The sequence below is a fragment of the Callithrix jacchus genome, chromosome 2, assembly GCF_049354715.1.
Source record: "Callithrix jacchus isolate 240 chromosome 2, calJac240_pri, whole genome shotgun sequence".
Classification (NCBI taxonomy): domain Eukaryota; kingdom Metazoa; phylum Chordata; class Mammalia; order Primates; family Cebidae; genus Callithrix; species Callithrix jacchus.
The window spans coordinates 198,190,518-198,213,892 of NC_133503.1; the positions used below are offsets into that span (position 1 = coordinate 198,190,518).

Sequence of the window (23,375 nt, forward strand, 5' to 3'; positions counted from 1 at the left end):
GGTTTCACCAAGTTGGTCATGCTGGTCTCAAACTCCTGACCTCATGATACACCCGCCTCAGTCTCCCAAACTGCTGGGATTACAGGCATGAGCCACCATGTCTGGTCAAAACCACTCCTGTTTTTAAAACCATCAGATCTCATGAGACTTATCATGAGATCAGCATGGAAAAGACCCACCCCCATGATTCAAAGATCTCCCACCTAGTCTCTCCCACAACACATGAGAATTATGGGAGCTACAAGATGAGATTTGGGTGGGGACACAGAACCAAATCATATATCCACCACAGATTTCAGAGTCTAGCTTCAGGATGGCAGAAATGGGCCGTAAACAGGCCAGCTAGGAAGACAATGACCCTAGGAAATTGATTGCTGAGTCATTTCATCCAGGATCAAATTCTTAGGTGGCTTCTGGAATGGGTGCTGCATTCCAGTGACCCCTGGACTGGCAGAGTCACAGGAAGAGCCTGTGCTAAGACTCCTGCAAGACACTTGCACATATTAACTCATGCCTCATGCTGGGAGTGTGTTTTGTTTCTTTCAAATGCACTTTTCTTTCTCCAATCATTAGTTCCTGTTTCAGAAAAACAGGAACACAGTAGAGTGACAGAATCCACACCACTAAGTAAACCTAGTTCAAGGGATGGTCATTTCCTTCAGGGCAGAGGTCACAGGCTGAGCCTTGGATTCTGAACAGGTCTGAACTCATTCTACAGTCAATGATAAAATATTCGTGTGTTTATTCTATGCTACCTGTTTAGAAAATAAAGTCTTAATTTCCTGGAGAATCTGCCTCATGAGGAACTAGAAAGATATAGAAAATAGAACCAGACACACACAAATATATGATAACAAAGAAAATTTCATCTGGAGGCCAAACACTATTTGTTGACCTTCTGTCACTTTGAATCTGCTCAATCACCAGCAGTGTGGACCAGCCGCCCGAGTCCACAGCATAGCAGTGAGCAAGGCTCAGGATAGCTGCTACTGCTTTCTCACGTTTAACCCAAGGAGATGGCTGGGGCTGCCACCTCCAGCTGCTTTATTTTTGCATTTCAACTCTAATAATTCCACTGGCTGCTGATTGATGTTTATCTGGAGGAGAAGCTGCTAGCCTTGCTTTTTCCATCGTTATAATGAGGAATGTGCTTGTAGTTAAACTGCCCAACCTTGAAACTCTCAAGCTCGGGGTAGCAGTTCTTTCCTGGCATATGGTTATAGCATGACATGCACTGATATGTGCTGATTCTTTCTATTGCCTAGAGGATCAGTTGGTTTACTTTTAACATTTAATTTTATATTTTTACTTTAAAGTTTCTAAAACATAGTTAAACTTAGTAGAGGCTTGAATTTCTGTCTTAATGTATTCTCGTCATTTCACCTAAAATCTCGTCCACATTTTATTCCTTTTTGTGCTTTCTAGAATTTGCCTCTTTGTTTCTGTTTGGATTAAAACCTTTTTATTAGCTATTATCAGAATATTAGCTACATATGCAATGGATCACAGCTGTGATTTAGTAAATGCAATAGAGCAAGTCAGTTGCCTTTTTTTTTCTTTGGACAGAGTCTCACTCTGTCACTCAGGCTGGAGGGCTGTGGTGTGATCTTGGTTCATTGCAACCTCTACCTCTACCTACTGAGGCAGGATTCTAGTGATTCTCCTGCCTCAGCCTTCCAAGTAGTTGAGATTACAGGTGCTAACCACTGTATCTGGCTGATTTTTGTATTTCTAGTAGGGACAGGGTTTCACCATGTTGGCCAAGCTGGACTTGAATTCCTGACCTCAGGTGATCCACCCACCTTGTCTTCCCAGAGTGCTGGGATTATAATTGTGAGCCACTGAACCTGGCCCCAACTAAGTTGCCTTTCTGCAAAAATCAACCAACCCCTCTGCACATCCCTTCCTTACAATAAATGATTCAGAATACAACACAGGTAGGAAAACTATGTGAAGTAATAAATTAGAAATAACTAACAGGCAGTTTAAAATGTATTACCAAAGATGCCATATTAAGATATGTGATACGACTTCAGTTTACACCATGAGCATAGCACACCTGAGCAAACAAACTCCTCTGCATTTCTTGGCTTCTCTTCCCTGCTACATGCATCAGAAGAGGTGTGGGAGCTCACTGCATGGCTTCCGCACCTCCGTCTCCTCCTCATCCAACCTCAGCCACTTAAGCACGACTGCTCCACTTAAACCGAATTGTCCAGGCCACTGGTGACCACCATTTGATCGAGACCAATGGTCACTCCTTTACCCTCTTCTCACTATGACTCTTCAGCATGTGACTATGTTGGCCACTATCCATCTCACTTATACCTTCTTCTCTTGGTTTCTATTAAACCATTCTCTCCGACTTTTCCCCTATTCTAGTGAATTCTTATAATTTTTTGTTGCTTTGGCATGTATTGTAAATGCAGATTGGTCTTACTCATACCAGGAGCAAAGCCTAATCATCTTTCACACAGTTTCCATTCCCCGCACCTCCTTGCAGTTCTCTGCCTTGTACACTGCTTCCTGGTAACCGCCTCCCCATGGGACAGCTGGATACATCCTACTAATCACACTCTGCACAGACTGCTTGATGCACCCTATTAATCCCCACACCCTGCATAGACTGCACAGGTATCTCACTCATATACCTTCTTTCAGTCACAGCATGACACCATAGGGCATGTGCCCACTTGTTCGAAACCCACCAATTAGAAAACTGATTGCATAATGTCCTGAACCCCAATAAAGGCTTTGGCCCACAGCTTCCTCTCTCTCTTGTTCTGCAACTGCTGGGTGAGGCTTTGTGTTGTCGATGGCTCCCTGCTTTTTGCCGGCCCTAAGAATCGTGCTGCTCTCTCTTATCCAGACATGTAAGCAATAAACTGCTTCTGTCATTTCATGGGTTCTGATGAGTTGCCTCCTCTGTTCCATCCTAACTTCTTCCCCGGTCAGGGCTCTCTGGGAGAGTAGCTGTCTTAGTAGGAATAAACTGGACACAGGTCAGATGAGAGCCACAAGGGCATGTGCCAGGATAAACAGTCTTCCTGTGAGAGGGGCACCTGGTCACACGATGGACACTTAGGTATCAGGCCGTCCACCAGGACAAAGAAAGATCCCATGCAAGGCACATGGGAAACACCCAGACCACATCCCCAGGACCCCCATTAGGGCAGGGCTAGAGTTGACGGCCAATATCTTGAGAGGGACTTCAAGCAAATCATTAGGAAAAAGCAAATCGTCTATATAATTGGCTGATTTTTCTCAGGACTCGGGCTTATTCATCTTCCTCTATTCCTGCTCAAATGTTTATGTGCTTTGAGGTTTACTCCTGGATGCTTTTTAATTTTTCTAACCCCACTCTCTCTGGGGCGTGTCATCTGGTCCCACAGCTTGAAATACCAACTATCTGCTGATGACTTTCAAGTTCACAATCTTTAGTTCCAGATCTTACTTACAGCTGCCAGCTTGGTATCTCAAAATGAGCTGTTCCAAACTCAACTCCAGGTTTCTACTCTGCCCTACCTCCCAATAAGTGATGTGAACAAAGATGTTGAAATGGCAGCTTTCACACCAACCATCGTCCAGCTGCTCAAGCTCAAAACCTAGAAAGCTCTCTTGGTTAGTTTATTTTTATCTCACTGGACATCTAATCCAAAAGTAACCCACACTAAATCATCTTAAAAATATGTCCTAAATCTGTCCACTCTCACCCAAGCTACTCCTGTCTCCACCTGTACTGCTGCCATAGCATGCCACAGCTTCTAAGGAGTCGCCCTACTAACACCCCTCCCTCCTCCAGCCCATCCTCTACCAGGAGCCAGAAGGGTCCTCTAAGGATGTTAATCGGGTTACATTGCTATCTTACTCAAAACCCTTCAGTGACCTCCCACTTGATATAAAACCCCAAGTAATTGGCCCACCTTGCAAGGCCCACATGCAGTCTGGCCCCTGCCTCTTTCTCCCCAACTGTCTTTCTGGCCCCTATGTTTCTCAGACAGGCCACGCAGCTCCTGATTCAAGCCCGTGATAGTTCCCACTCCGTTTGCTGGGAACGCTTTTCCTCAGGTCCTCCTAGGTCTGGGACCTTCTGCAATTTGTACTTCAATCAGTTATCACATCCTCAGAGAAGTCTCCCTGCCTGGTCCCTCCAACAGGCCCCTCAGCCTTCTCCATCCACTGCACTTCCTCACATTATCTTGTTATATCTTCTCATGAAATTATGGGGTTGATAAGTTTCAGTCTGTCCCCTGCAACTAGAATTTAATCACAAAGAGAACAGGGACCTCTAGTCTTGGCTACCACTGCATTCCCCCACCTGGGAAAATCTCCAGCACCTAAAAAAACAACAAAAACTGTGAATTTGATAAACAAGAGAAGTGGGGTTTTCTGTATCTTGCATAATCCTGTATTTAACAGAAGAATATATGTAAAAAGACTATACAATTTGAAAAGCATATGAATGGATTTATGTGAGCATCATTATCTCATATGCCTCTTGCGTTGCATTCTGAGTGCATCGTATAGTCCACATTTATGATGACATTAGTCTGCAGGAGGAATTTTCACAGTCAGTAACACACATATATTAGATGGCCCATGATATGTAAATACATTAAAGGATTCTTCTAGAGAAGTTCCAGGATAAAATTTCCTAAAATCTTAAGAGCACTCAGATAACCCTAAAAGAAAAATCTCCAAAAATAACACCTTTTGAAGATACATATGCAATTAACAAAACCCTAAAGCTCAGGAGTCCTAACCTTCAATTTGGTACAGATATAAATGGATACCTTGGGCTGGGCGCGGTGGCTCAAGCCTGTAATCCCAGCACTTTGGGAGGCCAAGGTGGGTAGATCACGAAGTCAAGAGATCGAGACCATCCTGGTCAACATGGTGAAACCCAGTTTCTACTAAAAATACAAAAAATTGGCTGGGCATGGTGGCGCGTGCCTGTAATCCCAGCTACTCAGGACCCAGCTACTCAGGAGGCTGAGGCAGGAGAATTGCCTGAACCCAGGAGGCAGAGGTTGAGGTGAGCCGAGATCGCGCCATTGCACTCTGGCCTGGGTAACAAGAGTGAAACTACTCCGAAAAACTACTCTCAAAAAAAAAAAAAAATGGTTACCTTGGTTCAGTAAACACATCACTAGTGCCACAGGAGATATATGTATCTGCAACTATGCTTGTGGTAATATACTATTAAATATGCATGATCAGTAACTTTAACATTTTGAAGTCAGTCCCATGAAAGTGAGTTCAAAATGCCTTTTCCTCCCATTAAAAGGCATAGTGGCCTGTCTGTGATTACATTTGCAGGAAGGAAAATATGATGGCAATCACAGAAGACTTGAGGTTTTGTTTTTATATGTGACAAATAGCACAAGAATGTTTAATGAAACAAAAGGGCTGATTTTAAAAGTTATTTTCATTGGGTTTATTTTACTCATATCAAATGATGTCAAACTCTCTTGAATCTTTCCACTGGATTATCCTTTACCTATTAAACATTCTTTCAGCATCAAAGTGCCACATCACAGAGTATTAAAAATAGGCATTCCCCAGGAAATACTGAACATTCCAGGGCTCTCAGAAACATCAGAAGCAGGCAGTCTTCTCAGTACATGACTTCTGGGTTTGGGGTCTTCCTGGATATTATTAACAAAAATCTGCTTGAGATTATCTGGAGTAATAGAACAGTTTTCTAGGTGTTTCTTCAACAAGACAGGTGAGTTACTTCCTCACTGTGGACATGAGCAGAATGTCTTGCTCAAGTTTCTTACACAGAGGAAACTTCCAGAAAGTTTTATTTTACCTTGGCTTTTCTACTGCCACGATGTAAATAGACACCTGCATATATTTAATCATTAAAAGAATATCTGCTTGATTAATTGCTATAATCCTATTTTGTTTTTTTCCTTTAAAGTAAAATGTCTATTTTTTTAAAAGAATGAACAAATAGTTGCTAATGTGGCTTTTGTAAACTCTTACAATGGCATGCAGTTAGGTTCTGTGTTAGGTCTCAAGACTGGACAGAAATTCCTGAGAGTTCCTTCATTCTCACCCTGGATCTTGGATCTGTAACTGTTGACTTGTTCTTAATGGAGGTTGAGTACACAGTCATAGCACAGCTTTTGTTGCAATCTTGCAAATATGTGGTGATCTCAACCATTCTAACTAAAGAATGCCTCAGAAAATACTGCAGACTTGATTTAAGGAGTATCGACATTTTTCTGGAATTTATTTTCATTTCTCATTTAAAAGCATTCATAAACATCATGGCAAAATTGTAGCATCCTGAAACATCTTGTCCTGGAATTTCTCAATGAGGCATAACATCTGAGCTTCATGAGAATTTAAGTAATCAATATGATACAATGTGGTGCAATCTGTGAAAATATTTCTTGAAGTTCACACTGATGGACTGAAACAGCAAACATTGCGATGAGAGCCCTTTTATGAAATCTCAGCTCTTCATTATTTTTCAGTGTTCAAGTAAAGTATACGTCTTGTCTTCCCTATCATTTAATCTTTTGCTAATGAGAGTTGACAAAAAAGCAATAACCAACACTGGCTCAAGCTATGCCCTCTGCATTGGGGAAGAGATACCAAAGAGAAAAGGATATACTAATCATTTAATAAAATTAAAAAAGAATTGGTGACCAAGATGGAGGTAAGTTATGCCTCTTTATCAAGGAAGAGGTACCAAAGAAAAAATGACGCAACTAATGATTTAAATGATAAAAAGTAGACACCTCAAAAACATAAGCAGGGGGTGTGGGGAGAGTTTAATTAATGGTCTAAGATGCCAGAACCCAGAAAGGCCTTGGTATCCGAGCCAAACTGTACCTGCTGCACAATGTGTGTTTCTCCTGTTCAGCTTTCGTCGTTGGGTGCATCCCCCAGCCCCACACCTCAAAGCTCAGGGATAACATTTATATTAAAATGTGTTGCTTAATTCTTCAGGAACTGCAGTGAGAAAGTCTCACTGGCTTGAATTTCTCTTGCACTATTAATGTTCAATTTGGCTTTATAAAAAGGTACATAACTGTTGAGATGCCTCACCTGGATTCCATGTATCAACTCAGGTAAAGACAATTAGTCTTGTAATTGATGAGTCCTCGCAAGGCCCGTTCTCAACATGCAGAGATGGGGCTGGTAGAGACTGTTTCGAAGAACTCCCCACCACCTGTCTAAGCAAACAAAGCTGCGGACTCCTCTGTTCGATCTCCTTGCCTCCAGGAAGAAGAAAACTGATCCTGGAGGGATCTTTGGGGATGTTGGAGATGGCATCAAACCCTCTCCATGTCTTGGCATGGCCCCTGAGGGAGCAGGTGGCAGCTGATTTCTGTTGCTTCATGTCAGCGCATGAAAGAACAGTTACTGATTGCCTTCTAAGCAGGATACCATTTTGGATGCTTCAAGTTGCTCAAAGTTGTTCCTACTCTTTTTAGGACTTCCATCAAAGAGTCCTGCACGTCCTGGAAAATCTCCAGTTAACATTCCCAGAGATCAGTCCAGAAAACCCATGCAAAACCAGCATGAAAGACGGAGGGCCCTGGAAGTCACACTGACTCACTGAGTGATCTTGGACAAGTAATGTGAACAGTTTCTTTCTTCAGTTTAGATTGGAAAAAGGACTTAAGTCCTCGAGTTGCTGTAGGAATAAAGAGGCAGAGAGTGCAAGTTTGACTAATGGTCCCACGAAGATATCTCCAAGTTAATTCTTGGAATCTGGGACTCTGTTAGGTTACATGGCAAACCAGGAATTTTAGGAATGTGATTAAATTAAAGGTCTTGAGATGGGGAGATTATCTTGAGTTAGCTAAGTTAGTCCAGTGGAATTATAGAAGCCATAAGAGTAAAGCAGGAGGGTGAGAGTCAGAGAGCAGAGAGCAGGAAGAAGGCGCAACAGGAGAATCAAGTCAGAAACAGGCCTGGCATGGTGGCTCATGCCTGTGATTCCAGCACTTTGGGAGGCCAATATGGGCAGATTGTTTGAGCTCAAGAGTTCGAGACCAGCTTGGGCAACATAGTGAAACAAATACAAAATACAAAAAACAACAAAAGTTAGCCAGATATGGTGGTGCACACCTGTAGTTCCTCCTTCTTAGGAGACTTCGGTGCAGAATCGCTTGAGTCCCAGGGGCAGAGGTTGCAGTGAGCTGCAACATGCTGCTACACTCCAGCCTGGGTGACAGAGCCAGACTGTATCTTAAGAAATAAAAATAAAAAAAGAGACAAAGAAAAAGAGAGAGACAGAGAGAGAGAAAGCAATTGAAAGATTCTATCCTGATAGCTTTAAATACGGAAAGGGGGAACTAGGATCTAGGAGCCAGGAAACGCAAGCCGCCTTTGGAAGCTTGAAAAGGCCAGGAAATGAATTCTCCTCTCAAAATCGCCAGCAAAAAACAGCCCTGCTAATATTTTGACTTTAGCCCAATGAGACTGATTTTGGACTTGTATTCTCTGAAACTTTAAGGTAAAAAATCTATTCTGTTTTAAGCCATCAAATTTGTGGGAACTTGTTAAAGCAGCAATAGGAGTCTGATATAACAGTACAGATAAAATACTAAATAAACTACACAGAACATTAGGACAACTCAAAGAAATATTGCTTACTTCTGTTTTCTTTTCCAAATTTTAGTAGCCCAAAATCTAGGAAAACTTCAAAAACTCTTTACCATGTAAAATAAATGAAATGCATTCAATAAAGCCATTATGATAATTTCACATCAGTATTGAAAATGGGTAAGTTCCTCATTATCTACCCAACCATGACCACGCAAGGATCACTTTCTTGCTCCACTATATTCTGCAGAGAGGAAAACAGTTTTACATCCCAGGACAGTCGAAGCCTACTGGTTCACTAACCCCCACAGGGTTGCAGAATCCAGGTATAGCATGGGGTCTCTGTGCCTCACCTGACTAGCATTTCTCACCAAAAGGCATGCTCTGTCATATTTCATCCACAGGATGGTTCTAGATTAAGTGGATCACATAAAAATGTGTCAGATTACTTTATAACAAGGACGATAGACAAATTAAAGAGGATTTATTCTCTCTCTATGAAATAGCAAACCTGGCTTTTACTCCTGTGGAAACAGAATTTATTTCAACTGCCCAGGCAGTTAGCAAACAGCATTCGTGTTTTGCTGTGAATCCAGCTCTCATTAATTCCTGAGAGCCTATTACATACCCCAGAGAGCAACACTCACTGGCGTTACGTTTTCTCGCGTCTGATAAGCGCCATCTGCCACACTGCGTGGTGCTCAGGAAACGGCTGCAGCTTTTACTGCATGATATGAAACTTAAGACAAAAGTCAAAACGCAAGAGAGGTGAATACCTTCAGTTTCTAAAGGTGGCCTCAATTCCAATGCAATGCATTTTTTTCCTACCCAGTAAAAACTCGTGATGTTTATTATTCCTAATGAGAACACTTTGAGGGCAAGAATGCAACTCTGAGAAAATCTCTAGCAACAATTTTCATTCCTTCTTCCCTCAAAATCTTACAGTGCAAATAGAAACTTTATTCAAGCCCGCACTTTAATCTTTAGAAATTCATCTCATTTACATCTGAAAAACATCACAAAATTTGAAGAAAAGAAAGCATGGAGTTTCACATTTTTGAAAAGATTTCACAATCGCTAGATGAGTCCCAAGAGTTTCAATAGCCCCTCTCCCATCCTGGGTGAAGAGGGCCAGCATCCTGGGCTCACCCTGCACTGCATCCTCTCTAAGAAGGAAGGACAGCACACAGTGGGGCTGTGAAACGAGGCCAGGAAACCGCCAAGGTGGCCGTGGCCACTCAACCTCTGGGAGCACTGGCTCTCTCTCTTGCAACTGCTAATGAGTACATTCAATTGGGTGTTATTTATTTATCTAAACAGTGACTGAATGTGTTTCCTGGCTGCAGAACACATACCCTTCCTGAATGAAGAAATTTGAAGGGCATTACTGTTTGCCACAGTGACTGTGGATGAAGCAAAAGGCAGTTAGTGGTGCAGGGTGAGCAGGAAGTGACATGTGGAACCCAAACCTGAATTTAATCAGTAGTTCTGCTGGGCCTCAGAGTCTCAGGGACCTCTTCCTTCTAGAAAGGCTGCACAGATTGCCACTGGACAGTTTTTATTTGTTTCCTTAAATCTATCAGATTATATGTTACTGATTTTTTAAAACCAAGATAATCTCTTCTTCCCATTTAATTACATGCTGGTCTGCAAAAAGTACAAACACACCTCATCCTTGGCGCCTATTTTCTGAAGCCCTAACAAGAAAGATACTGCACTGTAGGAGTAGACTCTGGAAGCGGACTTCCAACTTCTGTGACAAAATGCACTTGGAATGTAAAGTTGTATTATATTCAACATATTTAATATATGTTTTTATTTCTTTAAAGTGTTCCTTGCCACTTTCTTTATTTGTAAAAGAATCACTGGGTCTTTTTTGAAACTAGTAGATGCATGTCTTTCTAATGCCTCCCCTGATGGTCCCGTCCTTGAGCTCCACGAGGTCAGCGTGGCTCATCTGACCCCTCAGCTCACCTTGGCAAGGGACGCGGCATGGGCTTTTGGCTGCTCGGGTCTCTTCAGAGAAATACGATGCACAGGTCAGGTTAGTGACCTTACACCGCTCTTATCAAAGCTGTTCCTAAAAATATTAGGTTATATAATCTGTCTACTTGCAATTTCAGTTCTCTGTAGCGTTGGTGCTATTTTGAAGATTACAGAGCTGATGAAAAAAATATGAACATGTCTGTCAGGACTAACTTGCTCCAGTCTATGCTTCTGAGAAAGGAAACCATCTCTCCCAAAACATTCCAACCCTGCAGCACACACTACAGCAGGACCACCCATGAAGGCTAAGTGCTACCTGTTGAAACTGGAATTTTCTAGAACACAGATGTAAAACCTTATTGAAAATAGGTGTATGAAGATAAACTGGATAACATTCCCAAGTTAACAACTTTCTATGTCTCTTAATGTTGAATCCAGAATTTGTACACATCTAGAACAAACAAACAAACAAAAAATCTGTTACTGGATACATTTGCTACATAGGTAGTAAGATGACAGAAAATAAGTTTTAGAAACAGACCATACTATTTGCCAATGAAAAGGCCGTGTTTCCAGTTATATCCCAGTGCCAAGAACCATGCCTGCCACAGCCTTGGTGTTCCCTCAATATTTGTTGAATGAATGAACTAATATCCTGGATTCCTGTTTTCAAAAATGAAAGTGATTCCCATTCAGCGGTCCACACACAGACAAAAGACCAGTGCCAAAATGTAAAGGATATATGTTTTTGCTCCCGCCACAAGACACTGTGATGAAATTTTATTGGGTGAACTAACTCAATACGACTTAACAAACAGTAACTAAGCATCCATAATATGACAAGCACTGCTAACAGCATAGGTAATGTGAGGAAGGTCTGCAGGGAGGGGGAACACAGTGTTTATGGTCAGCCATGCTAATTATTAGCCTTACAGCCTGGGTTCCCAGCGAGAAACACACAAACCCAGGAACACACAGCTATTCACATGGATATCCGCCATCACCTGGAATGAAGCACAGTAAATCCACGGCGGCTCTGTGGCTTCTTCTCCATGCACATCTGTTGAGCCTGCTTTCCACCCTTCTTGGTGATATCTTTGTCTCCATACAGCATCTCCTATTGTCTCCATTGCTTGTTTTCTTTCTTTCTCTTTCTTTTTCTTTTTTTTTTTTTTTTGAGAAGGAGTTTCACTATTGTTACCCAGACTGTAGTGCAATGGTGCGATCTTAGCTCACCACAACCTCCGACTCCCGGGTTCAAGGGAGTCTCCTGCCTCAGCCTCCACAGTAGCTGGGATCACAGGTATGCACCACCATACCCGGCAAATTTTTGTATTTTTGGTAGAGACAGGGTTTCTCCATGTTGGTCAGGCTGGTCTTGAACTCCTTACCTAGGTGATCTGCTTGCCTTGGTCTTCCAAAATGCTAGGATTACAGGCATAAGCCACCATGCCCGGCCCATTGCTCATTTTCTGTAATGTTTCCTTGCAGTCTATATGTTTTCCTGATGTGCATTTGTGTCACCTACAACCATCAACCTAGGACACCCCTGACAATGACACCTGGCTCCTCTCCAGACTCTCCAATCACATCCCTGAGGAAGACTCCATTATTTCATCATATGTGGAAAACAGGTCCTGTAGGAAGTACTGTGATGGTGTGATGGCACAGCCGGGGGTGGGGATGGGGGTGAGGAGGGCTCATTTCTGCTGGTGCAAACTCTTGTCACCAACACTAATCAGAAGTGAGCATCTTCACAAACTGTCCTTATTTGACATCCCCATCCACTTGATGATGGTTGGTGGATCTGGCTGTGGGAGATCCTGGGTCCCTAGGTCTGAAGGTTGCATGGGGAAGATGTCATCTTTGCTCTTTTGATCCTAACTCTCTGTTACAGTTCAGATAGATGTTTTCCCCCTCCAAGTCTCACGTTGAAATTTGAGCCCCAATGTTGGAGGTGAGGCCAGGTGGGAGGTGCTTGTGTCTTGGGGGTGGATCCTTCATGGACAGACAGATGCCCTCCCTGGAAAGGGAGTCTGAGTGAGTTTTCGCTCTACTGTTCCCATGAGAGCTGGTTATTCAAAAGAGCCTGGCATTGCCCTTTCTTTCCTGAATCTCTCTTGCTTCCTCTCTCACCAAGTGATCCCTGCACATTACCCATTATCCATGAGTGGAGGCTGTCAAGGGCCCTCACCGAAAGTAGGTATGGCACCAGGCTTCTTGTGCAGCCTGCAGAACCATGAGACAAAGAAACCTCTTTCCTTGATAAATTACTTAACCTCAGGTATTCCTTCATAGCAGCACAAAGCAGACTAGACACTCCCCAGGTGCAGAGCCCAGGGTTTCTTTTCTAGTTTTTCTGAAGCTCATAAATGAATGACCATAGTCAATATTAATAGTAACAGCATCATTTTGATAATGCCTAAAGCAATGTGGCTATAAGAGGAAACATGCATTACCTGTTGACGTTTTTCAAATTCCAACTTGATCCGGGACTTGATGCAATTACATGTGTCCTGATATGTTTGCTGAAGAGCAAGCTCCATGAGGTGCTTATGGTAGGCTCCTGCCAGGTTCCCACAGATGAAAATGATCACATTGGCCAGGATCTAAAGAGACAGAAAGAGTTGCTCAACAGGGTGTTTCTCACTTGTGAATACAATCAAAACAAAACGCACATTAGCAACAGTCTTGAGAGAGAGAACTGCAGGAAGTTAATTTTACTTCTGTTTCTAAAGTAACACTTTTATTTTCTTAACAGAAAGCATGAATCTCCAGAAGGGTTCTGCCCTTTCCTTGGATCTGTGTCCTTTAGTAGATGGCTTTGCAGCCCTGTCTTGACTTTGGGCTCAGCCATGCGATTTGCTTTGCTTTGGCTTATGCAACGTGCACAGAAATAATCATGCGCCAGATCCAGCCCAGGATTAGGAGACCTTTTGTTTTTCAGGTCACTCTCTTGCACCTCATTAGGAAAAGAACACTCCCTGGCTAGCCCACCAGTCCCAGGTTGAGAGACACATAGAGCAGAGCTGCCGTAGTCAACCTGCGGTCTATTTTTCAGTACCTCTGAGATTTCATGGTTGTTACGCACCATTATCGTGATACTAAGTGACTAATACAAACTACCCTCACACCAAAACTGTATTTGCTGAGCCTGGGTAAGTGACATTCCTCCATTATCTTTTGTTTATGTAGAAATATGGTAGTCTTTCAAAACATATAACTCATTATTCTTTTGATGATAAAAACAATTCGTGTTCATACAATTCAAAAGAAATCACAGAAAGACATAAAGAAAAACTAAAAATAATCTGTAACTGTCCTGCCCAGGCAGAACACGCTGCTGCTGTCCATATGGCCTTTCCTGCCTACTCCATTTTCCTCGGTATTCTCAAAATTGGTGGCATACTTTACTTTGTCAAGACCTCACTCTTCCAAAAAGCTTTAGTTCATTCTGAATGTAGTTTTGTGCTTTGTTTTAACATTTAATAAAACTTTTAAAAATTATATAAATTCTGTAGAAACAGGATTTTATGACTGTCATCATTTAGATATGTCCATAGTGTTCAATACTCACTAATATTCTGTGCGTTTGCATTATGCCATAGGAGTCAACTTCATGTATAAAGCTTTGGCTTCACATTTGATCATTTCCTCAGACACAATTACTGAAAAGCCTTAAGTTGTTTTAAGCTGTTGATACATACTACAAAATTTCTCTCAAGAAATGTTCCATTTACATTCTCATCAACAGTGTATGACCATTGAACATTTCCTGAGAGCAATTTTGCAATATGTGTCAGTGTAGCCCGGTATTCACTATTCACATAGAGCAAGCTCTAGCATGTTCAGGGTGAGACCTACAGGTCTGTCAGTGAGTGGATAGACATACCTGGCTAAAGTCCACCCTCCCCTCCATTTCCACATGACTTGTATTCTCACCAAGACAGGTCACTAGTGGCTTTAATAGCAAGTCAGTGGCATCAGTTCCAAATAGCCTGTGCTCCTCTCTAAGAGTTTCCCCGGAACACAGATCACTTTATCACATTACTCACCCAACATGGTGAGCACGGGTGGCTGGAGTGATCAGGGGAATTTTATTCCCAAATCCTCAAGGTTCTCTGTGACAGGACTGAACAGAGAATCATGGCTGTCTTCCCTCTCTATAGTGGGGTCACTTCTCCCAAGGAGAGCAGGAGGAATTGGTCTAACTGGAGGGTTTGGGAAAATGATTTGAACCCTCTGCATCTTAGTCCATCCTCCCCATAAACAGGGTCTTCCTCCCGGAAGAAAGTAGTCATCATCATGTCCTGTGTTCTCAGCCAATCAGTGGACCTAGTAGGCCACTTACTCCTGTGCTGGGAAAGACCTTGATTTGGGGGCAGATGGCTTAGGGAAAGATGGGTAAACTCAGGGGATTATCAGCAAGATCATTTATTCCTAACTGCACTCTCCAAATAGGTGTAAGGGTAATAAGGTGACATTTTGTTTTATCCATCTACCGAATGCCTTTTTCTATCTCTCGAAGGTTTCTAAATACAGACAGAAAACAGTGCTATTAATTATGAGCCTCCTGAAGTCCTAGAAAATAAATGTTTGGGATAGAGGGTAAAAAGGAGGCAGAGTTAGCAATTGGATGAATGATGTGATGAGGTTCTTTCTGGATACATGCAGATGCGTGAAAGAAGTGGGATCCAGAATGATGCAGGTCAGAAGGGGCTTCAATGCTGTCCCATGTAACTCCCTCATTTCACAGATTTGGGACCGGAGAGTTCCTCAAGCTCACCCACATTCTCACAGCTCACCCCCATAAAGTACAGTTATACATCTACATTTTATCTCCTCCCCTTTAGTATGGATAATTAAAATCTTTACTGGGAACTGCTCTGTGTGATCTCTGTGTGGTATATGCATGTGGTATGCATACATGCATGTAACTTGTGTGTGATCTATGTGTATGAGCTGCATGCCTGGGAGACGTGTGTGCATGTGATATGCAGGTAATGCTTGTGCTGTGTGTGGAAGGCATATGTGCCTACAGTCTGTGCATGAGCAGGTGCAGCAGCCCAGGGCTTCGGAGCAATGTGGCAGTCTTCAATGTGGCTAGACACATTTTCTAGCATCACAGGGCTCTCTTCCTTCACCTTGTCATACTTTGACACATCACCTCTTCTGAAACTGTCAATCCTGGAGCATGTGGAAGTCCAGATGACTTTGCTGGCTTCCGATTTGAGGGGCCCCTCCAATAGCTGAACAGGAGCTAATTTCAGCACTGTGTCCCATGGTGCATTGTCAATTAAGTCCTGCCATACTTTGCTTCTGCAAAATGACCATCTGCTTTGCTAAAAATTCTTCAGACCTTGTCATTGCCGGATATACCTTGGGGAACAGTGCACCAAAGAATGCAGGAAATGAGAAAAGCCAATGCAAACCATGCTGCTCAGAATTAGAAAATACTAACTCCTTGTTTTATTAGGTGTAGCTGAAATAATAATCAAAATAACTCAGTGATTATTCATGAGAGCTTTTTCTCTTTCTCCTCAGAAAATGCCTTCGAAGCATACCTGTCAACATTTTAGGGAGTAAATTTCTCCAAAATAAAAACCAAGTGTAAGCAATAGAACTGAATGAAGCCATCATCTGTCCCTGGGTGCCCTCCACTAGGCACAGAAATGGGGCACTTTGATACTGACACTGAGGCTCTAATGCGAGTCGCTTCCCTCTGGAATGTGAGTGCTGCCTTGTCCCGTTTTCCGAGAATCCCACGCCACACTTATTTCCTCTGAATTCTCTTGGCTTGAAGGACCTTGTTGCAACAGAACAGTTGGCCTTTAGTGTCACGGCTCTTTCCTTTATTGCCGTAGGCTTTTCTTCCCCCACATTGGGGCAGCCTATATAGGGAACTGCTGTGGCAGAACCCCTAATGGTAGACTGAAGGCAGGGTGCTCCTGGCCTTGCTGCTTGGCCCAGTGCACAGAACCAGTGTAACTGACCAGGCAAATGTTTCTAGTCCAATGAGAGGCTTCCAAATATTTGACAACAGCAGCTCATCCCAAACCAGAGGAAGTCCCCTGGCCATGACGCCCTAAAGTTACGCGGCTTTGCTCTTTTTGCAGCCTGGCTTCTGGCCAGTGCTCTCCGACTGCCACATTCTGCTGGCACACTTGCACTACCATGGCAGGTAAGGTCATTCATTCTGGATGGCTCATTGCTTCCAACAAATGTAATTTGAATCCCTCCTGTCTGTAGATAATGGGAAAGAATGTATTTACTGATTTTTAATTTATATATTCAAAGGAAAACTTCTAATCAATAAAAAAATAGGGCTTTAATGTCAAATAGAATATGCGATTTCTTTTCTGTCAGAAAACTTATCAAATTATAAGCCCATCCCTGATACCCAGTTTCATCCCGCAGTACTACATTCTAAGGTTAATTGAATTGACCTCGGCATTTTGGTAATGACACACATTTACAAATGCAATTGATGTCTTAAAGAATTTTTCTTTTAAAATGGTGCATGCATGGAATGGCTTTATATAAGACCCAGGGCTGGAAGTGATTAGGTTAAAATTTTATTTTCAAAAATAATATCAAAGCATTTTATTTTTTCGAAGACTGTTAAGCAGAACATCTGACAAACAATTCTATTTTCACAATGTTGAGTTTGTTTTCTAATATCATCCCGTCCTGATGTCTCCTTTTATCTTGTTGCTTCATTTAGCTACTCTCACATCTGTCAGAAAACAGGAGAGGAACTTGACCTCCAGAGACGTCTTAGGAGGAAGTAAATTGTTTAAGGTAATAACACAGTCAAGGTTTACACTGAAGATTAAAACCAGGTCTTGAAATTGAGCATATGGAGTGTTTGGAATCTGTGTAAGTAGAACCGTGCCAGCACAACCTCACAGGGGCTTGCTGTCTGTGCTGCTCCCCATCTTCTCTTGATGTTCAGGTGGGGTAGTTTGTCAATACTTCACGTGCTTCTCAGAGGATGAAAATTAATGAATCCTGTACTTTCTGGGAAATTATTATTATTTTGCTTCTTTCATATGACCACCATAGCCCTTCTAAATATACCTTATATCGTTTCATCTTTAAAGAGAATAGACAGCAACACAACAAGGAGAACAGACCTGTTTTATTATTTCATCTTACAGACCCGGCCACAAAAGATCCATAAAATTAAGTGACCTGAGACCTGTCCCCAGGCTGGAAGAGGCTCTCCAAATTGTCCCTGTGTATTCTACACCACTTAAATTCATACACATTAGGTCAGATTTCTCCACATCACATACAACACCCTCTAGAGCATGGGGAAGGTGTTTCGGAGGAATTTCTAAAGAGACACATTATTTTGTAAGAAACTAATTTTTTTCTTTATAAAACATTTGTATTTATGCTGCAAAGTGCCTTCATCATTTAAAGTCATGTTAGGTTCTTGGAGAACATTTGCCCATGGAGCCTTTACTGGTTCTGCTCATGAGTCTGTGCGTGTGGAGAGTAGAGTGAGGGGAGGGTCAGGCTGCTCTCACCCAGGTCTGAGGCACAAAGCGTGACCCATCTGAGGATTATTTCACCTGGCAAGAAAACATTTAAGGGTATGAGGTCTTTAAACATTTGAGAGGGCCGGGCGCGGTGGCTCACGCCTGTAATCCCAGCACTTTGGGAGGCCGAGGCAGGTGGATCACGAGGTCAAGAGATCAAGACCAACCTGGTCAACATGGTGAAACCCCATCTCTACTAAAAATACAAAAATACGCTGGGCATGGTGGCGCGTGCCTGTAATCCCAGCTACTCAGGAGGCTGAGGCAGGAGAATTGCCTGAACCCAGGAGGTGGAGGTTGCGGTGAGCCGAGATTGCGCCATTGCACTCCAGCCTGGGTAACAAGAGCGAAACTCCGTCTCAAAAATAAATAAACAAATAAACAAACATTTGAGAAATTATCACATGAGTTAGGTAAACAAGCAGATCCCTCCTTGTGGCTCTGAGATAGTATGAGTTTTAAAGAGTTTACTATTCTAATTCTTAATCTCATGTTGAAGTGGCAAATGCCCCAGGCAGGCAGCAGGCAGCACCCTCAGGCTGAGGGCAAAGCCAGGCTTCTAGTAACAAGGGAAATGCCATCACTTAATGACAGTGTTTTGTTTTCTATGAACCAACGTCACAGTGTCAAAGGAGAAAGGTTATAGGATTTGAAACAGGTCATCAGCTTGAAACAAAGCAGATCATAAATATGCAAAAACCCCAATTATAAGTCAAAGGAAAATAAAAGGGAAGAGAAGAACATGATGAAGAGAGCTGGGAATGAATATTCAGTAAGCTCACCACATCTCATAAGCATCCACTTTGGCTTATAGAGAGCAATGCTCTTGCCTGGGGGAGAAAATGATCAGGTACAATTTTTCTTAACTGATCTCTCAGACACGGCTGCAGAGAATCCCAACCTCATTTCCTCAGCATTTCTCACAGCCCACTAAGAATTAAATTTGCTATGTGCAGTGGCCTTAGGGTTTCTGCTCTTTACCAGTCATTTAGTGAAAATCAGAAACACTGTGCTTTGGTTAATGACACCCAGTGATCCTTAGGTCATGTGCTAGGATCTTCTAATTTGAAGTCTCTCCAAATGAGGAGTGGAGTCAGACAGAAAGGTAAGAAAGGTATAAAGGTAACTGAAACACCAACAATCTCAACAACGAATGGTATTAGGGCTCTGGACAAAAAGACTGGAATCAAAAATTGGGAGTCAAATGAAATTTGATTTCCTATGGCAGTTTCCATTACAAAACAGATAGTACTGCTGGTCATGATTATTATTTTCTTTATTCTTTTTAAACCACATCTGCTGCTATTACGTCTTTTTGAATAGCAAGCATCATGTTATTTTTCCAGGTACATTTGAACCGAAGAGCTAAAGGGTCTTATAGGTAGACAGGACTCATGCCTAGCTCATAACTACATAAAAATAGAGTGTGGCAGCTTGGAGTGCTCTTTGCTCTTCTCAGAACTGCCCCAGCAACTCATTAAAAGTCAACTGGAAGAGATGAGCCTATAATTCCCAGATCGTGATAGGAAGTTCCTCCCACATATTAAGTCATTGAGAACACAGTTTCCCTCCAAGAAGAGGAAGCTGAATTAACCACGCAGAAATCCAAACTTGTACTTCCCAGCTTAGTGACTGCAAACTGGAAATTGATGGGGAGACGATTCACCAGATTATAGTTTAGAACCAGAGAAAAAAGAGTAACATGAGCTTCCAATAGTCAGGGCTCCATGGAGGAAAACAACACAAGCCATGAAGATTTACGGCTCCCCTATTTTCTGCAGAGGAGAGTACTGTCACCCTGTTTACTCTGCTGCCCATTCTCTCTTTGACTTCAAGCACACAGAACAATGTTAGCTTCAGGGTTTAGCTCCTCTCCACTCTGGGAAGAGAGAAGATGAAACAAATGAGCTGTATAAGGAAGTTACAAAGATGAAAATGGAAAAGGAAAAAGGAATACTGTCATCAAGTTCTATGATGAAATATCTTTAAAACAGTTCTCCACAGGAGGTTTCTCCGTCCTTTAGGATAAGATAAAACAGAGGGAATTACTATCACCAAAGCTCATATTCCACTTCATTTGCATCCAAAATGGGGCAGATGTTTCCTTTTCATCCTTGACCTATTCTGCAGACCATTTCTGCAAAGCACCACCACCAGATCTCCCTATTCCCTTCTGTCTCAGCATAGCTTCAAGCACAATTCCGAGAGCACCTATGAGTACAAAGCATGTTTGTGAGCATCAGTCTCTCTCAGACTGCCAAAACACTATCTCCTGACCCAAAGTCTGTCGTTTGGGTAATTACATCTGATATTCGGTCAGGAAACAAATCAGTGACTGTCTAAACTTTACATTGTCACTGATACCCATGAAAGTCATTATCTCTTTGGTCTTTATGAGTCCAGATAGTTGAATGAGGGTTAATTATTCCAAAGATGTTTGACCTGCTCATTTCAGAAACCCAAATTCCTGAATAGTCCTGGATCTTCCAAGAGGCTTGCTAAAAATGCTGGTCTCTATGTCTTCCCAAACGCTGTCTTCCAAAGTCATGATATGACAGGAGAACACGTGTTTAAGTGTTGCTTTTCAATGCTTTTCAAAAACTTAGAAACATGTAATCAGACACCAATTAAAACAATAATTTTGCTAGTCTTAAATCAGCTTTCCTAATGATCTGTACCAACCAATATACACTTTGCCTGGTTCTGGTGATTTCAGTGGACTTAAATGCTAATAAAAGAATCTTCAACACACCCGAATTCAGACTTTTCATTAATTTAGACAGATCATCTCTCTAATTAATCTGAATCAATGAAGTTTTGCTTCATTTAATCACCATTTCTAATTCTCTTCATTCACCACCACTTAATAGGTGACACATTTGGTCCATACCCACTCATTTAAGAATTTAAAAGCTGACAGGTATTTAGTTTTATTTAAAAGCATGACCAAGGGTATTAGAGACTCTGACATGTGCAGCTTAGTTTAGGAGAAATGACACTTCATTTTAGGATCAACATGTGGTGTAGTTCCCTTCCATTAGCATAGCACACAAGGAGGGATAAAATGCCTTTTATGGGTACCAGGGGAAAGGTTGCATTGCTATTTGCATTTGCAAATGCACTGTGACCTACCTATAGCCCCATTTATGTTCTACACAATAGAAGGTCAATTTGGAATTACACAAACGAAGTGTAGAGTGCGCTGCTGATTACGACTGAGTAAGAGAACACCTGATGACGGGATGTGGGCTAAACGTTAACATCAAACGGAACAGGACAATGGAGGGACGAGACTGCACAGAGGTGTAGGAATAACGACGCAGGGATGCCACGGCCAATCTCACCTGGGAATTTAAACGTGATGTCAGTAAGCACATCCATAGGGAAATGACAGGTTGCGAAATCCTGCGAAACAGTCATGGACTCCAAATAGAGGAAACAGTGAGTGCTGTGATTCACGAGGCCTACTTTGAATTGGAATGTCCTTTTTGGTCTGACCAAAATATGCTGCATTAAGTCACAGTGTAATTATAAAAGGAGAGATGCATCACTGAAACCATTTGGGAACAGGAGAACAAAAACTTTCCTATTACAAACTAAACTTTGGTGGTTTCGTTAATAATACTAATTAGGAAAGGGCATGCCTGGCAGCTGCTTCCCTTGACAGAATCAAAGCCTGAAAGGTACTCAAAAGCAGTCTCCCCAGAGTGGACTCTTGGGGTTACCCCAACCACCTTCCTTCCTTTCCTGGCGTATGTTTTGCCATAAACCATGTTCTGTAGGAACAAAAAGACAAATTTTTAAACCCCCTGGTACCATAATCTGACTTCCTGTAAATTTTTGTCAGAAAACATGTATTATTTTTGACCCAAACATCGTGACATCTCATATTTTCCCAAATAGACAAGACTGAGGCTGTTTTTCCCAGTCGATAGCATTCAAAAATCACAATCAAAAAGAGTAGATTTTGCTAAATATGTGTATTAGTTTGCCACAACTAATATTATCACTATTACTACTACTAATAGTAAAATACCACAGACTGGGTGGCTTAAAGAGCAGACATTTATTTCCTCACAGTTCTGAAGGCTACAGTCCGAGACCAGTGCATAGGTAAGTTCGATTGAGGTCTCTCTCCTTGGCTTGCAGACAGCTGCCTTCTTGCTGTGACTTGGCCTATTTTATGCTACTATAACAGTGGACCACAGACTGGGTAACTTATAAAAAACAGAAATTTATCAGCTTGCAGTTCTGGAAGCTGTAAAGTCCAATATCAATGTGATAGTAGGGTTGGCAGTTCTAATTCCAGGAAGGAGCCTTGAACATAGCAGCCTCTGCAGGAGAGGAATGCTTTGTCTCCCGTGGCAGAACACAAAAGATCAAAAAAGGGGAAAAATGGGATTAACTCCCTTTTATAACAATGATAATCCCACCCATAAGGTCAGAGCCCTGATGACCTAATCAGTTCTTAAAGGTTCTACCTTTTACTAGTGTTATAATGGCAATTAAACTTCAACATGAGTTTTGGAGGCGACAAACATTCAGTGACCCACAGGGTCTCCTCTGTGTGAGCACACATCCCTGCTGTCTCTGTGTGTCCTCATCTCCTCTTACAGAGACAGGCTCTATAAGAGGACATTAGGGACCACTCTAGAGATCTCATTTTATCTTAGCCATCTCTTCAAAGGCCCTGTCTTTAAACACAGTCACATTCTGAGGTGGTTAGCCTTCAACATATGAATTTTGATGGAACACAATTCAGTCCACTGCAACATGACATTAAGTTTTAAAGATATTTTATTTAAACATCACCAGACCTTGAGGATTCCCCTGATCACTCCAGCCACCCGTGCTCACCATGTTGGGTGAGTAATGTGATAAAGTGATCTGTGTTCTGGGGAAACTCTTAGAGAGGAGCACAGGCTATTTGGAACTGATGCCACTGACTTGCTATTAAAGCCACTAGTGACCTGTCTTGGTGAGAATACAAGTCATGTGGAAATGGAGGGGAGGGTGGACTTTAGCCAGGTATGTCTATCCACTCACTGACAGACCTGGAGGTCTCACCCTGAACACACTAGAGCTTGCTCTACGTGAATAGTGAATACCAGGCTACACTGATACATATTGCAAAATTGCTCTCAGGAAATGTTCAATATCACCAGAGAATCCAATTGAATGTCAAAATGGGCAAGCCTTAGAAATTTGGGGCTGGTAGCTCTTTTGCAGAAATGGCACATACTACCCATGATGATTTAATGTGCACCAGAT

At 42.1% G+C, this 23,375-nt stretch overlaps 1 protein-coding gene across 1 annotated transcript in view; it reads right to left on the bottom strand.

The window, feature by feature from the left end:
• ADCY2 (adenylate cyclase 2) overlaps window positions 1-23,375 on the bottom strand; it is a 456,478-nt gene that overhangs the window by 198,081 nt on the left and 235,022 nt on the right. Inside the window, exon 4 of the mRNA XM_002745132.6 lies at window positions 13,017-13,166. Coding sequence (XP_002745178.3) covers window positions 13,017-13,166 — 150 coding nt within the window. The remainder of the gene's footprint in view (window positions 1-13,016; window positions 13,167-23,375) is intronic.